We start from the raw sequence: 23,301 nt of genomic DNA, 5'->3' as shown, positions 1-23,301 counted from the left end.
TTAATTCCTCATTAACTAGATTTGTTTTCCTTTCACCCTGTTACCTCTGTGCATAACTACTGATATGACCTGCTGCAGACTTGTAGCCAGATAGTATTGTAGGGAATGTGTAATAATAATATTCACTATATTAATAGATGATATATCAAAGAATATCTTTCATTAAAAAGATAACATCTATTACAAAGAGCGTATCCTTGTTTAACTTCAAGAAGCTCACAATAATAATAGTTTATGTCAATGAAGCAGAGGGGCTATGAAATGTCTGCACTGATGTTCCATTTACTCTATAGAAATATTAATTTGGGAAAAAAACACTTTACAAACTCACTGCATTATTTTGTAGTGAGTATTGTGGGGATTTTCACATGCAGTTTCATCTTCCAAGTAGGCAAGATATGTGGGAATCAAGATGCTTTTCCTGTTCATTGGCCAGATTGGATGAGGCTTTGAGCAACCTGCTCTAGTGGAAGGTGTCCCTGCCCATGCAGGGGAGTTGGAACTAGGTGATCTTTAAGGTCCCTTCAAACCCAAACCATCCTGTGGTTCTGTGATCTCTGTCCCTTTGAGCCTAATCCTGATCCCACTGATACAAGTCAAAAAATTGCACAGATGGAAAATTGCTTATGTCCGTGTTTCAAAAGCACTCACTGTTTTTGAACGCCTCGCTATTTACCCACAAAAGTTTTACTTCTCTGTGAAAACTCATTTTATGCAATTTTGCAGTCAGGCAGTTTGCTTTCACTCCTCAATATTGCATGTAATGCATATTCTTAAGGTTTTGACACTTTCTGGAACTAAGTCATTTTGCCTTTCTCAGTTATAGGTCAGAAGTAAAAGCCAGACAGGATGTGAAGCCTGATATCCGGCAACCTCCATTTACAGACTACAGGCAGTCCTCAACGGACTACCGACAGCCTCCACTGGACTACAGGCATCCTCCAGTGATGGATTACCAGCAGCCACCGCCTCTCGACTACAGGCAGCCACCCTTAATAGATTACAGGCAGCATTCACCCGACACCAGGCAGTACCCTCTGTCAGAGTACAGGCAGCCCCAGGTACAAGCTGAAATACTTAGAGCACTCCTAAACGGAAAGCATTAGGGTCTGTAGGGAGAGATCATGTATACTGGTAGAAAAGATGACATTATAGAAAAAAAAGGCACTTTTATTGTATTTACTCTGAGTTACTATTTCTCCATAGAGGAAATTACTTCAAAACCGTTAATATTGATGAAGAGCTATGTGATCTGTCAAATAGCACTACATTTATAATTATGTGACTATAATGTTAAATAAACACTATTTTTAAGGTACTGGAGAATTTAAATAAAATTTCTAAGATAAGATGCCTTTGCATCAGCATAGAAATATTTGTAGTCCTAGGAACATAATATAGTTGACACCAGTGGATTACTTAGGTCAGACTGCATTTCTACAGCATTATTGAAAATGAAGATTTTACATAATCCAAATAAATAAATAAATAAATAAATGTGAATCCTGAGTAATAAAATTATATTTCTCTTGGTAATAGTCTGGATGAGGAGAAACTAGCTTGTGCAACTAATTTCTTTGACTTCAGGCATGATCTTACAAATTCAAAGAAATAAACCTTATATGATGAGTTATGTTACCTTGGACAAGACTCGGCTGATGAGAAATATTTACTGACAGCTGTGAAGGTTTGAGAATTAAGCCCAAAGTTCAGACTTTCAAAAAAAATCTGCCTTTCTCCTTACATGAAGGCAGACAAAAACAGAGGTCATAAAAATAAATAAGAGAATGTAAACTTCTAGACTCTATATGCTGAACCATATATAGATGGTTTCTATGTCCATATTTTCAAAGCCAGACACATAAACCATATCAATGAAAATACCCAAAGTCTTAAATGGGATCCAAAGAACCCTCTGCAAATCTTATGCATTTTAGTATCTAAATAGCAAATCCATATCCCCATGCACATACCCAATAAGATGCTTTTTAGACTTAGAGAGATGCTCAGACCACCTGTTTCTCACTATCTCCAATTTAATAACCACTGATCTACACAACCCAAGCTTGCTCTTTTTTTCTCCTGCTTCTATGGCTCTTGCATTCTTGGTTGCCAATGGATCAGAAGCAGCAGAGCAAGTTCCCACCCAGACGTCTCTACAGGGCTTGTAGTTAGGGTCCACCAAGGAAAAATTGGAAAGATGAATCTCAGTCTCTGCAAGACACAGAAAGGGTAAAACTCAAATCTACTTCTCACCTCTTCCTGAAAGTGATGAGAGTTGCTGTACTTTGTGACTCCAAGCAGTCCAGCTGGTTGATCATGTTAAGTTCTGCTGGGAATTTAGTAGGTGTCTCTCAATTTTTATTTGTGATGATGCTTATTCAGGAACTGCCTGCTATCTCACTTGCCAAATCAGCACTTTATGCGTAGACATAAACAGTGATACCATAACAGTATTGAGGTTGAATATGGAAACCACCTAGAGAGCTTTTGGTACCAGGCATCTGCTGAAAGATGCCCTTTCAGGGTAGTTTAGACTTAGGCATTTACATTTTGCTAAAGTCTCTTTTCAGAAGTGGCCAGAGTCTGTCAGTGCAGAAGCATACTTTGAAGGTCTCTTTGCTTCTATCAGTTGGGTAGATCCACTTCTGAAGAAATGTATTTTAAAGTTTTCTTGAATGCATACCATGATGTTCATATGGTTAATTGTCTTTCCTCTTGTATTTGTCTATACAGGACTTTGATTATTTTACCGTTGATCTGGAGAAAGGAGCCAAAGGTTTTGGGTTTAGCATTCGAGGAGGAAGGGAGTACAAAATGGATTTGTATGTGTTGCGGTTAGCAGAAGATGGACCAGCAATAAGAAATGGAAGGATGAGGGTAAGTAAAATCCATTGTAACAATTTTTTTTCAATATTTACAGCTGCTTGGTGATGGGATCAAAGAGAAAGCTTTTTTTTCATCTCTGATCAGGTTTTAAAGAACGAATGCTAAATACCTCCTATAATATAAACTTGTTATGTAGGAGTTCAGGAAATTAGTTGAAACATATACTAGAGCTGCGTAGTTTCTGTGTGGAATAAATATATTACTTCTTGTTGATAATAGTTTTTTCTGTATTATACATTTTTCTCCTTATTCCTTCACTCATATCTAAGCAACTTAACCTCTGACAGAAAGTTTGCTGTTTCTTTGATAATAATAACATCATAGTTAACAGTTATGTCTCTAATCACAAAAGCAAAATGATAGCTACATGACACTTATTGGATAACTATGAAAACTAAGACCTGGTCTGTGTTATTTTACTAATTTAACAAAGTTGCCTTCATAGGATTTGCTAAGTTTGTTTATTGATGTTAGTGAATCTTGCTTGTCGGTATCAGTTTTCACTATTTGTCTGCATAGGTCTTAGTGAATTTGAGTCCTGTATTGGTAGATCTCATAATACTACATCCAGAAACTAAATCTAAAAGCATTCACTTAAGAAATTCCATTATAAAAAATATACATATTCTGTGTAGAAAAATAACCTGATCAAAAATAGATAGTTTTAGTCTGTCCAGCTGTGCCAAAGAGGAGGTCATGAAGGGTTGCTGATTCCTTGCAGAAGGAGGTCATCAACGGTTGTTGATACATTGCAGAACAGCGAGTACACAAAAAGGCGAAGAGAATATAGTTGGAAAAGACTATCAAGAGTCAACATAAAAGAACTGTTTATCTATCTAATTAGTGCAGCCTTGTTGAACCAATATATAATTATAAAGATGGGCAATGGAAATTGTGTTCTGTACAGTAATAGCAGATTTTGCAAATATCATGGTTGTTACACAGATTCTGTTCCACAATCCTAACAACCTCATCATGTTTGACTTCATGCTGGAAGAACATTGTCATTGGTCTAAATATACAATCAATCAGAAACTTTCTATATATAAATCAGGAATTTTAGTATGCTTCAGATCATTCTTAACTTGCCCACTTTATAGAACTGTAGAATTCAGTTAGTACTCAGTCATCCCATGTCATACAAACCCCTGGCACTGGGAGCTTGCAGTGCCATAAGCAGTCCCTGCAACGAGGAAGCCAGCGGGACTAGCAGTCAGGCAACTGGTAACTGAGAAATACTTCCACAATATTTGTTGTGTGAAATATTGGTGAATTCATGCTGCAGCTAGAAGTTAAACTTAAGAATATTTTCTCTGGTGAGTGTATTTATTCTTTCTTTTACTGTAGCACTACCACAATCAGTTACTCTTAATGAAAAGCCATAAACAAGATGTACATTAGCAGCCATACTGTGATTAAAGATGGGGGGAAAGTTGTGCTTTTAATAAGCTCTGGAATCACATATTTGGAAACATATGCCTAAGGCAACAGAACAACAGAAGAACAATGGCTTTGGAGAGGGGTCATATCAAATAATAACCTGTATTAGGCAGAAAACTAATCTATTAAAATCTGTGCATCTTTTGAACAAACTAGTACCACAGAATAAAGCTAGACTATCCATGCTGTGAAGAGTCCAAATATAAAATGTAACGCAAACACACAGCTTTTTTCAATTTCATTAGGAAAAGTGCAGTATCTGATAATGGAAAATGTTAATATATTTTCTAAAATAACTTATTTTAAAGCTTTTTTGTTGATGTGGCCACAATACACAGCCGAGTGTTATTCTGTTCAGATAGTTGTAATTGGTTTTTTTATCCCCTTTAAAACTGTCATTCTTTGGAATCGTTTTTGCCCTCCAGCCTTGCCAGAGTCTTGTGTTGTATTCTCCTGTTTAACAGCCATTTTAACCTGACAGTCACAAATGGGTTTGGAACTTGCAAGACTTTTATCTCTAGTGACCTGTAACTGATGGACAACAGAGGCTCAAGAAACAGCTTCTTCAAATTCTTCAAAATAAAAATAGAAAAACAAAACAAAAAAAATAGTAATTGCTGAGAGGAATACAATGTATAGGAAGATGAGCAAAGGAAGCAGGGTTCTGTACCTATATCTCCTTTCCTAAGTTTACATCTGCTGTTAATAATTCAGGTTCATTCCCATGTCTTGCCTGGGACCATCAGCCTGCTTGCTGCAGTTCCGTATCTCTCTCTATAGCAAAATATGCAAAAATCTGTTTAGTGCTCTCACTTCACATACCATTGTCTTTAAAGATCAGATTCTCTGATCCTAGGTTTTCAGCACTGAGGTAGTAACCATGCTTATGTGGTAGGATCTTATCAGGAGCATTTTCCAAATAACAGTTCTCTTCATGATCTACTTATCTCCATTATTGTTTTGCTTCCTGTTTCATCCTCCTTGAACAGCCTTCTTTGATTTAACTGAAGCCTTACAGAGAATGTGAAGCAAATAACAGAAAGTGCAGATCATGTTTCTAGAAAAAAAAATAATGCACGTAGCTCCACTGTTATTCCCACTCACCAACCAAGAGAAGAAAAATCAAACCAGCTAAGTTGTTGAAAAAAATAGATCATATAATGAAACATGTTACCTGTAAAGCATTTAGATGTAATAAGTAAATATTCCACAACTAACATTTTGTTGTCAATCTAGTTAGAGCCAGCAAAAGCCCTGATAAAGGCACATTCATATTGATATAAATCTCCCTCCTATATGGAAATAAATAAAAGAACATAAAGCACTTTAAAATAATAGATCTACATCTATACTAGTGGGTTTATAAATTCGTATAATTGAAACAATGCAATATCTTACTGAAGACAGCTTCAGACAGGCAAATCAAAGACTTCATGTTGTACTCTGTTAGTGGGCACTGAGAAACCATAGTGGTGGGATGAGTCCAACAGGTATATTCCATTTGGACACATGTTAAAAAATCTGAAACTCCATCAGCACACATTCAAAAGATTCTGAGGTCTAAATACATGCAAAAGTGTTATGCATTACAGATGCAGAGTGTAAATGTAAAGAAGTAAAAGCTGATATTATAGGAAATCGGATGTAAATAAAGAACTGGTATGGAACTACCTCTTGTAAAAGAAAATAGAGTATATCCATTATTGAGGAAGGTAAGGATGAAAGGAATACAATAAACCAATAATAGGAGCAAAGAGAAATTGAACACAAAAGCAATGATGAAACAACATGAAGAAAGTGCCACCAAAATCAAGGCATCCTTATGACACTTTCAATTTGATCTTCAGGCTTTTATGAACTCCAGTGAAGCTTGGGAGCAGCTAAGTGAACAAGTCATAGAGTGCGCACTGGAAGTGATGGTCTTCCACTGGCCCTGCCAGTACTATCTGGATTTGAAAAGATTGATGGAAGAGGGGGAAAGGTTTAATGAAGTTTGTTATCACATCACCATTTCCAGTCAGAAGTCCTGGTCTTCCTTCCCACTGGGAATGGCATGCTAGGCACTTTGTGTTCTTATTGGAAAGAAATCCACTGAGGAACACTCCATTTTAGGATTTGAAGACCTAAAATAGTTTTTAATTGCCCTTCATGACTCATGGATTTTTCTACTTTCATTTTCTGTGGAATTGTTCTGGGAACCAGAAGGGTGGAAGACCAGTGAGTTGATGTCATGCAGAGTTCATCAATCTCACCAGCATATTTCTTTTCTACTCAAGGACCCTTTGTGCCAACCTATATAGACACTGCATTATGTCTTAAGGTTTGAAAAATTATTACCTGAAAAACAATTTTAAAACTTTTATGGACTTATTACACTGTTCTTGGTCACAGCACTTTTACACGCACTGAGACTTTTATTCAGGCTCATAGACTCTGCTTCAGCAAAAAGCCCAAGCATACATTCTAGTTTAACTTGGATTAATCTGTCACAAGACATGGGAAGTAAATGTCCATCAAAGGAGCCAGAAGTCTGCAAAAGAAGTGTTTCTTCACATGCATCCTCTGCCTGCATGGTTGGTAAACTATTCTCAACCAGTGTTGGAGAGCCACAGCATAACCATGTAACTTCATATAAAACATGTCAGATCATATATCACAATTAACTTTGTCAGGATTTTACTGAAATTCATGGATAAGACATATGAAGATTCCTTGCAGAAGACCTCTGTAGGGGGTAACCTCATCACTACACTGGAATCAAATACAGACCCCTCTTAATTCTGACAGCTGAGCAGAGAGCAAGCTACAAGAGTGAATTCTGAAAAGCCTGCCACAGCAGTTTTACAGAACCTGAAACATGTGGCTCAAAATACCTCCAGTAAACTAAGTGAATTTTCATAAAAAGCAAGATATCTTACAAATTAGGTGTAACAAAGAAAAGTTTCATTAGATCTAAGGAAAAAACTACAAAAGAAAACACAGCTATCCAAAACCTTATATGACAGACAGATTCACTGAGAGCTATGAGTTGTAAAAATTTATCTCCACCCTCCTTTCTTCTTCAGGATGAGGGAGTATCGGAAATATAAGACTCTGTCCACACCATAGCAAAAAAGGACTGAAAAGGACTATGTCTGTTGTCTTTAAGACAAGGGTGTATTAAAAGAACCGTGAGAAAAGTGTGGAGAATTATTATTGCCTTTGATATCTTATCCCAAATGGGCAGAGGTCTGAGCACATCAAGACTCCAATTTTCAAGTAATCTTAACATCAGGGAAAAAATTTGAAACCAGTTGGTGATGACAATTTTAATAAAATAAAAACGCAAGGCCTAGTCTCAGAGCAGAGCAAGAATAAGACACACAGGCTGTGATAGTAGTATTGGGTTGAATCAGTCACCAGAGATGAGGGATGTAACAGCCAATCCCCCCAGCCTTTGAAGATTCAAACACTACTAGCAACAATTTTGCAGGTCTATTTAGATAAGGCTCATAACTTATTCTTGTCTCATGCTGAGGACAATGATCAGCAGAGTTCTGCCTGCAGATCTCTATCCCTTCTTGTCTTAGAGATGAGGAACTCCTGACTGCTCTCAGGAGAATTGTTAAGGATGGTCATAGTGTTTGCTAGACATGTGAGATATGATCAACAGATCTCTTACTGCCTTGAATGATATCTCCTCCAGTCAGCATGTTTATTGAAACCAGCATCAGACAAAGAGCCTGTGACTGCAGGCTACAAAGATACACAGTATCTTGCACAAATGGGTTTAGTGAATGTGAAATTAATGAAGAATGAGGGCGAAATGTGCCTTTTTATACATGCTGTGCATCTGTGTCATTTTGTCACTTTGTGAGTTACATCCTTTTTTTCAGATCTTCCACAAAAGTTATACTTCTCATCTCTGACACCAGTTAGCCCTATCTCTAGATTCCTCGTATCTCTTAGTGCTATATTACTTTTCTCATTCTTCTGTAGATTTTTCTTATATATTTGCAGAACAGACATCTGAAACACAGGCACTGCAGAATTTTATATATTTCATGCTTTACAGTCCTCCTCTGACTCTTCAATCCTTTTTCCTGTTTTTTGCTTTCCCTGCGGTCTGTGCCCCTCTCTTTGTTTCAGTTGTACACAGTTGGAGATAAAAATAGGCACAAGGGACAGGAAGCTCCTACAGTGTCGGTTAAGAGCTTCTGTGATGTTTCATAGGGATCTGTGTGGCCTTGCTTGGTCTGTTCTGGCTTGCCAAGTGAGCAGCACAGTGGGACTCACACAAATAACAACCTGGACAGGTTCAGGGCATTCTGCAAACCTGCACAATTTGTATATTTCGTCCTTTCCCATGATAGCAGAGTTCACACCAACCTTATTTGTGGTTATTCAAGAAACTTCATCCACCTACACCAAGAATTATTACTAGCAAAAAGGGAGAATTCAGTATTCAAGAGCCAAGGGTGGGAAAAACAAACAAACAAACAAACAAACAAACAAAACAAAAAACAGGCAGACAAGAGGGAGTCTGTCTCTTATTTGGAAGGAAACAACTAAATTTTCTAATCATGGAAGGCATAAGCATTACATTTGAAACTGTTACCAAAACCAATGTATGAGCATTCAACAGCAGTTAGTGTCCTAAATACAAGGACAGGCAACTTCTGTTTTTTCTTCTGACATGACTTGTGCATTCGTGTTTGCAATAAGAGGGACAGAGTCTATGAAACTCCTAACCTGTTATTGATGCCCTCTCTTGAGCTGTAGGAGACATAATGTTAAGTCCCCTTTGAAAAGCCTAGTGGCCAGGCTTCTAAACAGTAGTGTCATGTAATAGTTGGCTATTGCTAACTACGTGTCCCAGGGAAATTAATCAGGATCAAGAGTAACTCTTCAGGCTTCTCAAAGGAATAGGCAATATAGGCAGCTATCTATCTGAACTCTGTAAATGCTGTATAACAGTGGAGTTTCACAAGGGAATATAAACCTATCTCTGCAGAGCAGGACGCTCCCAAATGACTCAAATCAGGCACCCAGAAATCACTTGAGATATTCTGTGTTCAGTGGATAGATAGGCAGAGCTGGGAACTAGGCAAAGTTCAGAGCAGCTTTATTTAATTATGTCCCTACAGTATTCAGAAATGCTTTTATACCACTCAAAGCAGAAGTCTTTCTCTTTTGTGTTCATCATGGGTTTTTTCCATTTCAGCTTTCTTGATTGCTTGTTGTTGCACACATTTAGCTTAGTGTTCATCTAGTCACTTTATCACTGCATCAATTTTTAGCAGACCTTGATTTCTATGTTTTTAAAAGATCAAAATCATCCATTTCCACCAATTAAGGAATCATTCCCTCTATGAGTCTTGAACATAATACAGCTTCCACAGACACCTCTTTTAAGTCCATATTATCATCTGCAAAGTATTCTCGTTCTTTTTAAAATGTATTTTTAGTAGGTGTTGTCTTGCATCTCAGAGAAGACAAAATCCAAGCAGAAATGTCTGGGCTGCCACATATACTGTTTTGTTCTGCTCTTCATGCATTACTGCTATATTTCTTCAGTCCCTCCAGAACAGAGTCTTTTCAGGGTTATCTTAGCTTTTTGTAGCCCTATTGCCAAAGGAAAGGGGTAAATATGAAAAAGCACTGATTATCAACAGGACATTGTTTCCTGTCAGAGACCACCCAATTAAAGCTCAAAATAATTTCTTACTCTACAGTAAATGGAAATCTTTAAGAGTATGTTGCCATGCAGACACCACAATTTGCACTCTCTCCTCACTGGTATAGAACCTCTCCTAGATTTCTTGCTAATGAAGAATAGAGCATCTGTTTGAGATACTCCGTCATTGATTAGCCTCACATTAAAGGGTTATTTTCTACAGTCTGCAGTGGAATACACATGAGGTTGCAGTCAGTAAGTACAGTAAAGCAAGAAGTAGCTCAGCTCAGCTTGACAGTGATTAGAGCAAAAAGTATTAAAAATAGGAGGCAAGCAGCTGTCACACAGTAGAGATAGTAGATGATAGATACAGGCATTTCCTTATAGAGTCAAGAAAGCTGCAACAAGGAGATGGGAAGAGGCAAGAATGGCTTGATCAGTCATGACCTTCTTCCAAGCATTTGGGTCAATCTCTGTATCCAAATTAAACCAAGGATTGACCAGTGTAATCCATAATTTTTGCCATAGCAAACTTTGGATCCTATTTTGGATCAGAAAGAAAGCTGAAAACTTTCAGCTGAGATATACTGCTGATTGACTCATGTGAATCTCCAGGTCTTACAAAGACAGTGAAGTCCTATATTGGATAAAAGTTGATCTTGCTTTTGGAAAGCCTCTTGCAAGTTTACTTTAGTCACAGCAAACATAAAGGTGGAAGGAGCAGTGGTAGGTCCTAAGAGCCAAAAAAGGTCTTCTCCAGGTGCTGTCCTGGGAGCAGTAAGGAGTCAGCTGCTGAGCTCTTGACACGAGTGACAGCTTGAGAAGGTTGTTGGAAACCCCACTGAAAAGTTACTAATATTTAGATATTAGTATCAAAATATTGATGCTATGTCCACATATAAGGAACAGAAGTATACTCCAGGAACATAAAGAGCTCCCCCAGCCTCTGACTAAAGTCTTGTGCACGCATCTGAAAGATAAATGCCTATAGAGTGATTCATGGCACTTAAGTAGCCAATCTTTTCTACGTAAGTAGCACTTACTCTTAAAACCTGCAGCATACCTGGCGTGCTTTATGCAGTAATATAAATCTTACCTTCATAGCAAGCATTCAGTGAATGTCAACATTGTCATTACAATGGAGCACAAAGACAAAGATATTCTTAGTCCCATCCATTTATTCTGTGATTTGTGATCCATCTGAACAGTATGGGAAGATGTTAGCTATGCTTTCCCACCGAATTACATGTCCCTTTGGGGTAATCTCATTCACACACCAATTCCCTACTATATACATCACTGTCCAACCTCACTTGTAGTGAGACTAGGTGTGATTGATCTGAACTCTGTGAATTCAACTGGGATACTTGAGCATATGAGCTGTATGCCAGCCTGTGGCAAGAGGAGCTCAATGCCGGGTTAATGTAATTGCCAAAACTTAAGGAAGAATATGTTGACATGCAGACATAAAGCTGATCAACGCTCTTGTGTCTGCACAATAAAGAAATGCAAACTGAGGTCCTCAGGCATCCTGAATATATTTTGAAAGTATAAAAACTTAATAAATCAAGAGTGAATTAACTGTAGGTGAACTATTATGCAGCATTTCTCAAAAGAGCTGTATGTGGGTTTTAGGATATTTGCAGAAAGGTAAGAAGAAAGAATATTCCTCTCACACATGTAATTGACATCATTCTTGCAAAAATGTACTGTCTGACACATTCAAAGCATCCTTGTAACTCTATGCCTAACAGCAAAATCCTTCAATCCAGACTTGAAAAAGAATTAGTTAATAATCATGCTAAAAATGGTTTAGTATGATATTTTGAGACTAAAATACTTAGTTGACAGACAGGCACTGTATTTAAATCTCTATTTTTTGGAAGATTTATGAACGTTTTCAGGTCTAAAAAATTAATTAGCCCTAACTTAAAAAAAAAAGAATCAAGAGTGTTAGAAAAAAAATTAACACACTGCTCTGATAAATGAAACACTTTGTCCAGCAAGAGAAATGACAGAGGAGGCCTCTCCTGTGTTTTCCCACATCATGACAACTAGAAACTGGGAGAGATCACCTATGAAGGTAAAAGGATACAGATACTAGACCCATGTAGAGGATGCTTAGGAAAGGAATATAGGACAAGTATGAAGTGGTTCTTCACTGGGTATAAAAACAACCAAGCCCCTGGCAATCAGCAGTTTACAGATTCTTTTATGCTAGAATTTTCATATTTAGTATCTAGGATTATTTTTTAACCATTTATTTGAATTTGTTCATGCTTCTGACATTCCCGATATACTATGTCGGTGGATTCCAAAGATAAATGCTTGCACTGTTTGAAAAAAGCTCCTTGTTTTGTTTGTAGCTACAACATAATAATCCTATGATTGCTTCTTCTTTCTCTGTGTCATTTCTTATTCTATTGACTTATATCATATCCACCTTTTTCCCGCTGAAGCTTACCAGTCTGTTTCATCTTGCCTGATGAGAGAGCTGTTCTTTACCCCCGATAGGCCTCATTGGCCTCCTCCAAACCATTTCTCAATCTATCACATTCAATTGGAGGTGGAAGCACCGGAACACTCTCCATTTTTCAAGACACTGGTGTTCCTAAATGAAATGATGATGGCTTCTCCTTTATTCTCTACTCTTTCCCTAATGGTTAATATTCTGTTTGCTTTTTGGCTGAGCTGACATTTTCAGTGACCTAACTGCAAGGACTATGAGATCTGTCTCTTCAGGGGTAATGGTTAATTTAAAGTGATTGTGTATGTAATTTTCCACATGTACTTTACTTAGCACATAGCACTTAGCAACACTGAATTTCACCTGCTGCTTTAACACACAGTATTGTGCTATTTTTTTACAGCTTTTAACTTTAAGCTTAAATTTGTCAATCCTGCATGGTATTGTGTTGCCTGCAAATCTTATCACCTCAGTCTTCAACTTCTTCACCATGCCATTTACAAATATGCGAACAGAATAATCACTATGGTAAGGTCTTTTGATTGTGAAAATGTGACCACTTATTTAAAGCATTTTTCTCCTAGAATTTAATCTCTTACCTAGAAGACCCTGTTCTTTCTCATACCACAGCAGAGCGTTTACTGAAGGTTTTCCTGTTAAAAGCTTTCTGAAAATGTCAGTATACTAACCAGATCACATTTATCTATATAGTCATTGAGAGCTCCAGTGACCTGCAATAGATTAGTGAGAAATGGCTTCCCTCTACAATGGCCACACTGACCCTTCCCCACTATATCATCATTACCCATGTGCCAACTAACCCTCACCATCCTTATTGCTTCCTTCCGTCCGCTCAATTGAACATGAGACTCACTTGGTTACTTTCCAAGACCTTAAAGACTGGTGTCACACTTGCCACTTCCCATTCCTTGGCTATTCAGCAATTTACTGATGTAGGCACTAGATTACATCCTGTAGCTACTGGTTTAGCAGCTTCATATCCAAATTCCTTTAGAGTTGAGGATGAAAGCCATCTACTTCTGGTGGTTTCTTAGTATCCATTTCATCAGTTTATTATAAAATCTTTGCCACTCACCCTGCTGTCGGAGTCAGTTGCTCAGACTTACTCCCTGGGGCGAGCTGACCTTCTGCAGAGTTTTGCTGCCCTCCTCTTCAGCAAACATTGATGCAAAGAATTTATCTAACTACTTTCTGCGGTCTTTTCTATCTTGCGCCCAAACTGTCTTTTGAGATCTTGGTTTTCTGACAGTCTCTGCACCTCTGGTATGTTTGAAAATATATTCTTAGCTCTTACATTTTAGCATTTTTCCTCGTTAAAATCTTTTTCTGGTTTTATGTTTATCTTGTCACAGTTTGTGTTCTTTTCTGTTTTGCTGCTTGGATGCAATTTGGATGAAGCAGTCTCCATGCCCAGGCTTCTGTGTAGGACCTATAAAATAAGCTTGTCAGATCTTGAATTTGCTTTAACTTTTGCCTAATGGGAACTGCATGAGACCATCAAGAATATACCAGAAAAAAAATCTTTCTCCTTTTTAACAGTATCTACTGGCTCCCATCCATTACTGTAGTGGTGGAGTACATGCTATTAATATTACATAATGCTACACTGAGTCATCCTAGCTCTATTTTTAAAAAGTAATGGTATATCAATTAACTCCAGTAGGATAATGAATTTTCCTTTTATCTTTGACACATTTAATTCACATATACATGGATTATTTTGCAACAATGCTGCAGAAGGCATCAAGTCTACTGTAGTACCAGAAGTCCACTTTGCTGTCTTGTTAGCCACTCACCACTGCAAACTCCATTTCTCTCTCCTACACTTGCATTCTCTGCAGACACTTGGTCATGCACATTTTCCCCTTTCTGAGCTCTCTTTCTGTAATAGCACTTCTAATGTTTCTCCCTCTCTCAGGAAAAGGTGAAAAAGTTAAAAGAAAAAAAATCTGGAGCACCTGCTGAGGAGTGGCGTGAAAGCCATTTCTTGCTCTGCACCAGCTCAGTCCATGTCCTGTGGCCCCTCTTTTCGTCACAACATGCTCTCCCCACAAAAGCAGCTCTCTTTGGGAGCAAAGGGCCTGGCATTTCCAGGGGTAAGAAGCCACAGCTTCTTAAACAGCTGGTTGGCCATAGAAAAAAAAGAGTTTGTAACTCTAAACCTCCATGGGTGGTTACTTCAAAAGTGACATGGGACACATTAGTGTAATTCCTCCAAAGAGAAATGCTATGTCTCTTCTACTGGGACACCCAAGCTCACATACCTAAAATGCAATGGAGGGAGTCCAAGACTAGAATTCCCCATTCCTTTGCTCAGGCTACACATTACACCTGGGATTTCCAGGCAGTACAGATTCACGAAAATGGATATTCTGAAGTTGCTGTTTAGTCTCTCAGCCTTTTGGACTCATTAACAATAACAACAGCAACAAATAATATGCAAAAAATGTTTCAGTTATAAAACCAGAATGCCCATATAAAAGGAATTAAGTGTAATTAGTCTCTTTCCTGATGTTTAATTATAAAATGCATTAATAAAATGACAGATAGCAATGCCCTCTGCACAAATCATTTGAGGCTGCTTTTATCATTAGATTTCCTCATTTAACATAGAATGAAAATGTTCTTACACAATTCATTTCATTTTGTGCAACTACACCTGCTTAGAGACTGTTCCTTACACAATGACAGAGGCAAACACACACAAGGCTATCATCAGTAGTTTAAAAGGACATTTGAGCAAGGAAAAACCTCTTTACTAAATTAAAGCTATATGTATTTCCTTCTGATTTAACCTGCTTCTGAAATTCTGTTTGTATATATGGTTGGCTTTTTTTAACAAGACAGGTAATAATTATATAAAATATGGCCAGAACAAAGACTCAGCAGATAAACTCACATGTACTAGAGGCACTTTATTCTAATGATTCAGAGAAGCTTTACAATTTTCTTTCTAATTAACCTATCAATAGTGATGTCACTTAAACATTCCTTAGGAATATTATCTTCTCATTATTGCCAGAAAACACGCTGCCCAATTTTATAGCTCAGTTGTTCTTACGCATGGATGGAGCATCTGAATTAACTTGAATTGAAACAGATTTTTTTAAGAGACATTTCCCATACACACAAACTACTTCCATAATTACATTTAAATCATTAATATTCAAATTTAAAAACATCAAGGGGGGAAGCATGCAGTGTTTACTTTGTGCTTACACATTGTAAGAATATAACAGAGGAGCATTCTCTTTATCAAATGCCTTCAGGTCAGGAGGAGAACCAGTGGGTTTGGGTAGGCATTTATTCCAAACAGCATAGGAATTCAGCCAGGGCCACATTCTGTAGGAAGAAACACAATGAGAAATCAATGTGGGTAATATTGCCTGATTCATAGCTGCAAAGAGGTCATTCCTCCAGAATAAACACAGCTCAGGCAGCTGCCGTGCAAGCTTCCCAGTCTGACTTGCCAATGAGTTTCAACCTTAAGCTGGTGGGAACATCTGGAGGGTGCAGAGGTCGATCACTCCAGCTTTGTAGACTTGGCTGAACACTGCCAGAAAGATTACAAATCATAGCTGATGCCAGTTCGGGGGGTGTCCTGCAATGCAGGACCTGCCTGTTGGGAGCGAGAAGGGGATCATCCATCCATTTTGATGAGCGGCCACCAAACAGCTTCCAGCCCCGCAAAGGGGTGCATACACTGCAGCTCCACACACGGATCCTGTGTTACAGCACCTTCAAATTAAAGTTTATTCCAAAGTGCTGAAGGCAGTCTGTGGCTTTGTGAGATTAAAATACAGGATTTCAAGGGCTGTGCTGTCAAACATTTTCCCTGCTATTTGTGGGTTTAAAAATTGGTGATTAGAATTCATGTGTCCTCTCAGGCTGTCATGCAAAAACTGTACCTGAATGGCATGGGAGCTGGAGGTATTATTTTATGTATGTCTAACTCTCCAGATGTGGGGAATTGTTTTTTCTGTTAATTTATTGACTAGAATAAAATCCATAAATTGAAAATGACAGAGGACCTAAATGCCATGCAAAACGATAATGTTGCTACCTTGAAGTTTATCTCTTCAAATATTCTGGAGTTTCATCTGAAAAGCTTTATATCTCCACAGAAGGCAGCTTGCTGAAATGCCTCTTTAAAATAATGGTTGGATATTCAATTGCGTAACTCTCCATGAAAGGAGCTAATGCCACAGGGTCATACCCGATCAAAAATTGAGACACTCAAAGCTTGATGCTGCGACACCTGTGGCTGGTGTCCCACTAGATGCAGATAGAAGATTAAATGTGTCAGAATGATATCCAAACAGTCTGCAAGGAAAGTATAAAAAGGAACAAGAAAAGCTAACATAAATACATTAAAAGAAATATGAAGAACGGGGGAAAAAGGGTCCATTTCTTGCTGAGAATGTGGACGAAGCTGAAACATTAAGTGCTTTCTTTTATCAGTCTTCATTGAGATGTTCAGAAGGATCATAAACTTATATCAACTTCAACAAAGAGAATAAATCAGAATCAGGAGAAAACTACTTAAAGCATACTTAGATTCAAGTCAGCTGAACGTGCTGATGTTCATGTATGCTCAATGACTAAGAGAAAGTAATTTCTAGACTATTAGCAGTTACATCGAAGAATTCATGGAGGGCAAAACAGTTAGTAGCAGACTAGAGAAGGGAAAACATATTCCCTATTTTTAAAGTCAAATAATAGAGAAAAGTTCCTTTAATTTTCATTCTCAGAAATAATCTGTGACAAGTTACCAAAAAGTTGAAAAAATCCACCAATATGTAAATTGTGGAAGGCAAATCTTGTCACACCAGTCTAATTTTCATTTCTTATTTCTTTCTGATTTTCATTTTTATTTCTTTGTGGAAAATGTGGAAGGAGAATGTATGAGGCATCTTATTTTCACCTTTCCACAACCCCTTGTATGAAATTTATAAAAAAAGGATGATGAAATGAAGTCTAGGTGGAATCACTGTAACGTGGTTACTGAAAATAATCCATCTCAAAGGCTGCTCTGAATGGTTTGTCCTGAATAGCAATTACAAGTGTGAAATTAAAAGTGTGGTTCTGAGGGGTCTAGACTGAAACCAGCTTGATTCAATAATTGCATTAATAATTAGAGACCTAGTGATAAATAATAAAATTCGCTGATGCCTAGATGTCACTATTCATAGAGGGTTTAAAAGGACTTTGAGGAATGGACTTAGATTTCAAAATGAAAATTTCATACTGAAGCAATCATGCTGATAAAATTCACTGAGGTGACTTGTGCTTGGTTTAGGGCAGAGAAATCAGATGTACAGTGTGAAATGGATAACTGCCTAGACAATACTGCTGGGGATAATCTCAGAATCCAAGCTAACCGTGAGTCACAAATACGATGTGTTACAAAAAGGCAAAGGTCTCATTCTGGGCACATTATTAATAAGAGTTTCTCCCACATGGGAAGAATGTTATCATTCTGATCTGTTCTGCCTACCCCCCACCTTAGTAATATCTGCAGTTTGGAGAATATGGACAGACTTGGAAGGATCCAGAAGAGAAGTATAGAGAAATGTTCTGTGTGGTATAAAACTACAGGAATCATCTTTTGATCCTGAAAAGAGAGCAATGAGGATCCCATATAACAGTCACTGGATCCTTTTTGGCCATATTTCTGTACTTAACTTTACCTCTGGCCTCACCTTGGTGCATCTTCAATATGTGGGTATATCTAAGGTCCTCTTAAACAATCACTGGATTTAAAAAAAGACAGAAGTAGTCCCGCGATATCAAAAAATCTATTCCACAGTAGAAAAGATGAGAGAGCAAGAACATCTGAATGCCTGGACAGAGAGAAAGGTTTCCTCCCATATCAGACATAAGAGAATCTACATCGATGAGGAGGGGAGGTTATAAATTTTTAACTGCAGAAAAAATAAGGATAAAAATTTGTACCTTATTAGACACATGGGGAACCAGTCCTCAGTTGAATTTTTCTCTTCTGTATGAATTCCCCAGGTGTGGGTGTAAAGTCCAATTGAAGCTTTTCTCAGGATAAGAGTGTTGGCAACATTTCTTTTCCTTGTTGTTTTTCTTATCTAATCAGAGCTGGGCTTGTACTGCAAAGGCAGTATGATTCAGTTATACATCAGTCAGCCACAACACACAGATGTATGGAACACAATTAACCTACTGCTCCTGCAACTATTCGATTTACCTCTGGTCTCACAATTTCTGGAGTAAATTTCAGAGTACCTAATTTTTGCAGACTTGTCACACAACCAAGACACTGGTCTTTTTTAAGCTTTCTCAGGTTATTTGCACGTAAGATTATATAATAAAAGGAACTATCAAATCAGCTACATGCTGCCTACAGAGAGAAAAATATTTTAATCCACTGAAATACAGAAAAGGTTACATTAATACAAGATAGTTCCTGCATATTGACCAATGAGAACAGAAGAAAGATAAACAGCAAGGGAAAAATGTGACATTAACTTAACCTTTTTACATAATAAACTGTATTAAAATCTCTTTCTGCCTTTCTGCTCCAGAGTGCAGAAGATTTCATTTGAAGGACTGTACGTGCTCTGCACAGCTTTCATCAGTACTCCTTTTAAAGGCTATTTATCAAGGAGTGTTAAAAACACCTCCTTCATTTGATCTCATCTGGCACTTCTTCTCTCAAAACATGCTAACAAGATCATTTTAAATACCTTCTGCAAAACGTGGTCAATCCAGGCAACATGACCCAAAAAAAAAGCTGTCTTTAAGCCGTTGAAAAATTTGAGTTTACTTTTATAGGATTTCTACCAGGGTTTAATTGTCTCATGACATTTAGAAACAGGTTTTCCCAAACTGGTTAAATTTTGTCTGTATTTGGCCTGACTGGCGTCCTAGTGGGGGGGGGGTGCTACAAATCCATCTTTTGTCTGTATTACAGAAGCAGTAAGACAGATTTTTCCATTGTGTGGAAAACAATGAGTTGCTGCACTCTGAGTGTGTGCAGCAACCACATCCTACCAACGGCTCCAAAAGTCAGGGTGATACAAACAGCACTGCATGGCCAAGCCTGGGGGACAACTCTCCACAATCCAGAGGGCACTTGCGCTGTGCATCACTGTGGCCCGGAGGGCGTCAGAAATGTCAAAAAAAGTGTACTGCATGGTGGAACCGAATGCATTCTTCCTAACAGAGAAAATCCACTAAGGAAGAAATTTTCACTGCCAAAATAAGGATTTTTTGCACAAAATAATCCTGACTTTTTCTCCCCACTGCTCAGTCTGCAGCATTTACTAAGTGTGATAGCAAGGCTGAGAGGTTTTATTCAGATCAACGGCTTTTTAGTTAAGCAAAGTACTGGCATAGATTGCGTACAGGATCCTGGAAGAGTTCTTAAAATAGACTAGAACTCCTAGTGACAAAGTATGAATTCCTATTGAAAAACACTGTTAGTAGCATTCTTTCTGTCTCTGAACAAAAGTAGAGACTAGATAACTTTTTGACATCCCTTCCAGTTTTCTTTGATACTAGGTGTTTTGCTGACATTTCATATTATGCACATTTATTTGGTAAAGACTATATTTCAAACTCAGGAAGGAAAGAAAGCCTCTGAAGGATTATGCTTTTAGTTGACAGAAATACAATAGTAACAAAGAAAACATACAAAACAGAAGACCAAGGCCAGCAAAGATAGGCTTGTAAGAGGAAAATGAAGTGCTCATCATCTTGAAATCTGAATATTCTCCTTAAAACCCTCTCTAGGATGCATGCAGCACTGCTGTTTTAGTGCAGTGGATGTGCACGGTGAGGAAGCTGTAGATGCAGACTAAGGCAGGTGTGATCTTGCCGAGCAGATGTGCTCCTCTAGCACTGATAAACGAATTTACTGAACCTACTCGGATGAGACCCTCATGCACCCCTCGTGGCTGCCCATCACCTGGAGCCACACCTCTACCAGTGCCAGGAGATCAGCCCTCCTTCTGGACTTTGTCTGGGTCACCCCTCCGATGGGGCCGGGAGGCTTCTGCAACACAGCTGCAAAACACGAACGCCAAAGGCTGTGGTGCTGCTAACATGAGGTTCACACTTTGCCTCACCACGTTGCCCATTTAACTCTCACAAAATAAGTGAGCTGCTGTGGTGCTGCAGCACCAAACAAGCTGTAGAGCTGTTGTTTCCTACTTGTGCTCTCTGCTGTTCTGACCAGGCACAGCAGAAAGCAACCACTCTCTATTCATGGAGAAGGCTTCCAGCATCGAAAGGCAGCTCTTCTCATGGAGAGAAGAGCAAAACAAAAACATCCCAGTGGCAGGCAAAGCTGTAAGAGAGATTGGGGTGGTTACAAGGCACAGCCCTCGGTGCCCCATTTTACACCTCTAGAAATAGAGGCAGAAAACTAATAATGAAGCTAACTCTGACTGGAAATCCAGCCAGGAGATGAGTGGCAGAAGTCTGTAATCAGAACCTTGGAGTCAGCTGTTGTAAGTAGACAGCTCAGCCAGGGGCTGTGCTTACTCTGAGCAAAATCCTTCTGTGGATAAATATTTCAAGCATGCTCTTGTAAGAACTCCAGCAAATCTGCGTGTCCTGTGCCATAGCGCTAACCTTTCTTTGTTTAATAGCTTGCTTCATAACAACTCTTTATTTGGTGTGAAATTTTACTACCAAGATTTGGATATTCAAATGATGGATCTTTGTATTTGTGCTTTGAACCTCTCTTTTCTCTATCAAAACAGCAAGCTAAATGCAGCAAAGGTCTTCTTGGGCCCACACAACACTGCAAGTTAAGGTGTAGCACAGATAACGTTTCCAGTGATTCCAATATATCAAGCAATTCAAAAAAAACCTCTTACGTGTAGAAGACGTGAGGCAAGTTACAAATGCATTACACTGATTTTGGCAGAAGACGAGCAGCATTTGATATACCACATTCAGAATCCACTTTGGAGATTGTTTAATCTGCCAGTAATATCCCTCAGACAGACAGGAACAAATTTACCTTGATGTGTCTGTCTGTCATTCAGGTAACCTGTGATCCATTGAATATGTCTCTTTCTGAAACGCTCATTTTACTGCAATTCTGTCTGACTCAATATTCTTCTTGCCTGACAGGTAGGAGATCAAATAATTGAAATCAATGGAGAAAGCACAAGGGACATGACACATGCCAGAGCAATAGAGCTAATCAAGTCTGGTGGCAGGAGAGTGCGACTGCTGTTGAAACGTGGAACAGGCCAGGTCCCAGAATATGGTGGGTTTTCATCTTTACATTTTTCTATGTGCATGAACCGATATAAATTAATTTTGAGTTAAGTTGCAGTTTCAGATAGTTATATATAATAATATCCTGAGGCACATTAAGTACGGACTTAAATGCTTACCTGAGTAGAAGTGGATTTATTCACATGTTTAAGTATTTCCCTGGATCAAGACCATATATGTGTGTACATCACTGTCGTCTGCTGCCCTCCTGACACAGGCAATGGCTTCTAAGATCTGCATTGGAGGAAGCACCTTTAACCTGTTAGGGGACATCTCTGAGTGTGCTGGGAGTTGCTGATTTGTCAATAAACTGTCCTTTTCTTCCTCTATTGGTACTTCTCTGCACATTTTGAATCACAGCAGATGATCTTGTTGCCGTGCAGTTGACTGGCTCAGGCTTAAACTCAGAGCATTAACAAGAATGTATTTCTTTCTTTGACAACCTCACCCATTATATTACCTCTGACAATAGACACGGATGATCAAGTAGAAGCCAACTCTGAATGAAAAAGACTGCTCATTGTGGTGAGAAAGCAGGATCCATTCTTCTCATGTTTTGTTTCAGAGGGACTTCTGGGACTTTTTTCAGTATTTCAAAAGGTGTGAGTCATTTAAACAATATAGAAACCTTATTTCACTACTGAAATGACATTAAGTAAAAATAAATTATCCAAAGGTAATTTCAAAGACAAAAAGCTCTTTTTAAAAATTGAAATCATGCCTTACTCTAAAGTATGGTGTGACAATGTCATATATTTACATAAGTTCTATGATATGCACAGCTGGGCCTGAAATCTCACAGGAAAAGGGGGTTTTTTTGATGAAAATTCCTTGACTTCTTTATGCTAGGAGGTCCAAAACTCTGTGAAACTTTTCTAATGTTACTTCTGAAATTCCAGCATCATTTCCCATTAAAATCAGAAATTGCAGTAGCATATGAAAATTCAAAGTAATACTTAGGCTTAACTGTAGGCTCAGGTCAGACTTTGTTACCAATATAAATTCATTACCTCTGTTGGAGACATTAAAGTCAGCTCCAATGAAAGTCAGCACTCTCCTGGCTGTCAGTATAAATGGTAATTTCACCATTTTCTTCGCTAAACTAGAGCTAATTTTGTGGCTGAGGCAATACTTGGGATAGTGTATGTTGCATATTTTCCAGCTTTAAAGAGCTACGGAATAAGAGCAGCGAGGACACAGCCCACTCATCTGGTAATAAAGTTAGCGAGTTATACTTTTGGTGTGTAGGAACAAATTCAGACTGGCTTTCAGGGATTATAACAAATCAGGACTAAGACATTTAATATAATTTTTAACCAGCATATAATCCTTTCAGAGAGACCTTCAACAGAGATTCAGATCACCTCCAGATCTGTTTTGTAGGGAGTGGTGCATCAATTTTAATGAAAGAACAAACGAATGCCCAGGATTGATACAATGGTACAAATCCTTCTCACATAGCAGAACCATATACCAGCAGTTCTCCGTTTCTCAGAAAACAATTTAATCTAAGGGGAGTCACAGAAGGCTGCCGTGAGCAAGGAACTGATTGCAGTTCAGACCC

General features: G+C 38.3%; 1 protein-coding gene across 13 annotated transcripts in view; it reads left to right on the top strand.

Moving 5' to 3' along the window:
• The window catches only part of MAGI2 (membrane associated guanylate kinase, WW and PDZ domain containing 2), a 532,719-nt gene that overhangs the window by 488,361 nt on the left and 21,057 nt on the right, over positions 1-23,301 (top strand). For all 13 annotated transcript variants that reach the window (XM_026868178.1, XM_026868173.1, XM_026868180.1 and 10 more), the window contains 3 exons: positions 821-1,061; positions 2,737-2,880; positions 21,588-21,726. In XM_026868178.1, coding sequence (XP_026723979.1) covers positions 821-1,061; positions 2,737-2,880; positions 21,588-21,726 — 524 coding nt within the window. The remainder of the gene's footprint in view (positions 1-820; positions 1,062-2,736; positions 2,881-21,587; positions 21,727-23,301) is intronic.

This window comes from Athene cunicularia, assembly GCF_003259725.1.
Source record: "Athene cunicularia isolate RWA chromosome 1 unlocalized genomic scaffold, athCun1 chr1_part2, whole genome shotgun sequence".
NCBI classification, from domain to species: Eukaryota; Metazoa; Chordata; class Aves; order Strigiformes; family Strigidae; genus Athene; species Athene cunicularia.
Note: the sequence above shows the minus strand (reverse complement) of the source record. Positions and strands in the feature narration are given on the sequence as shown.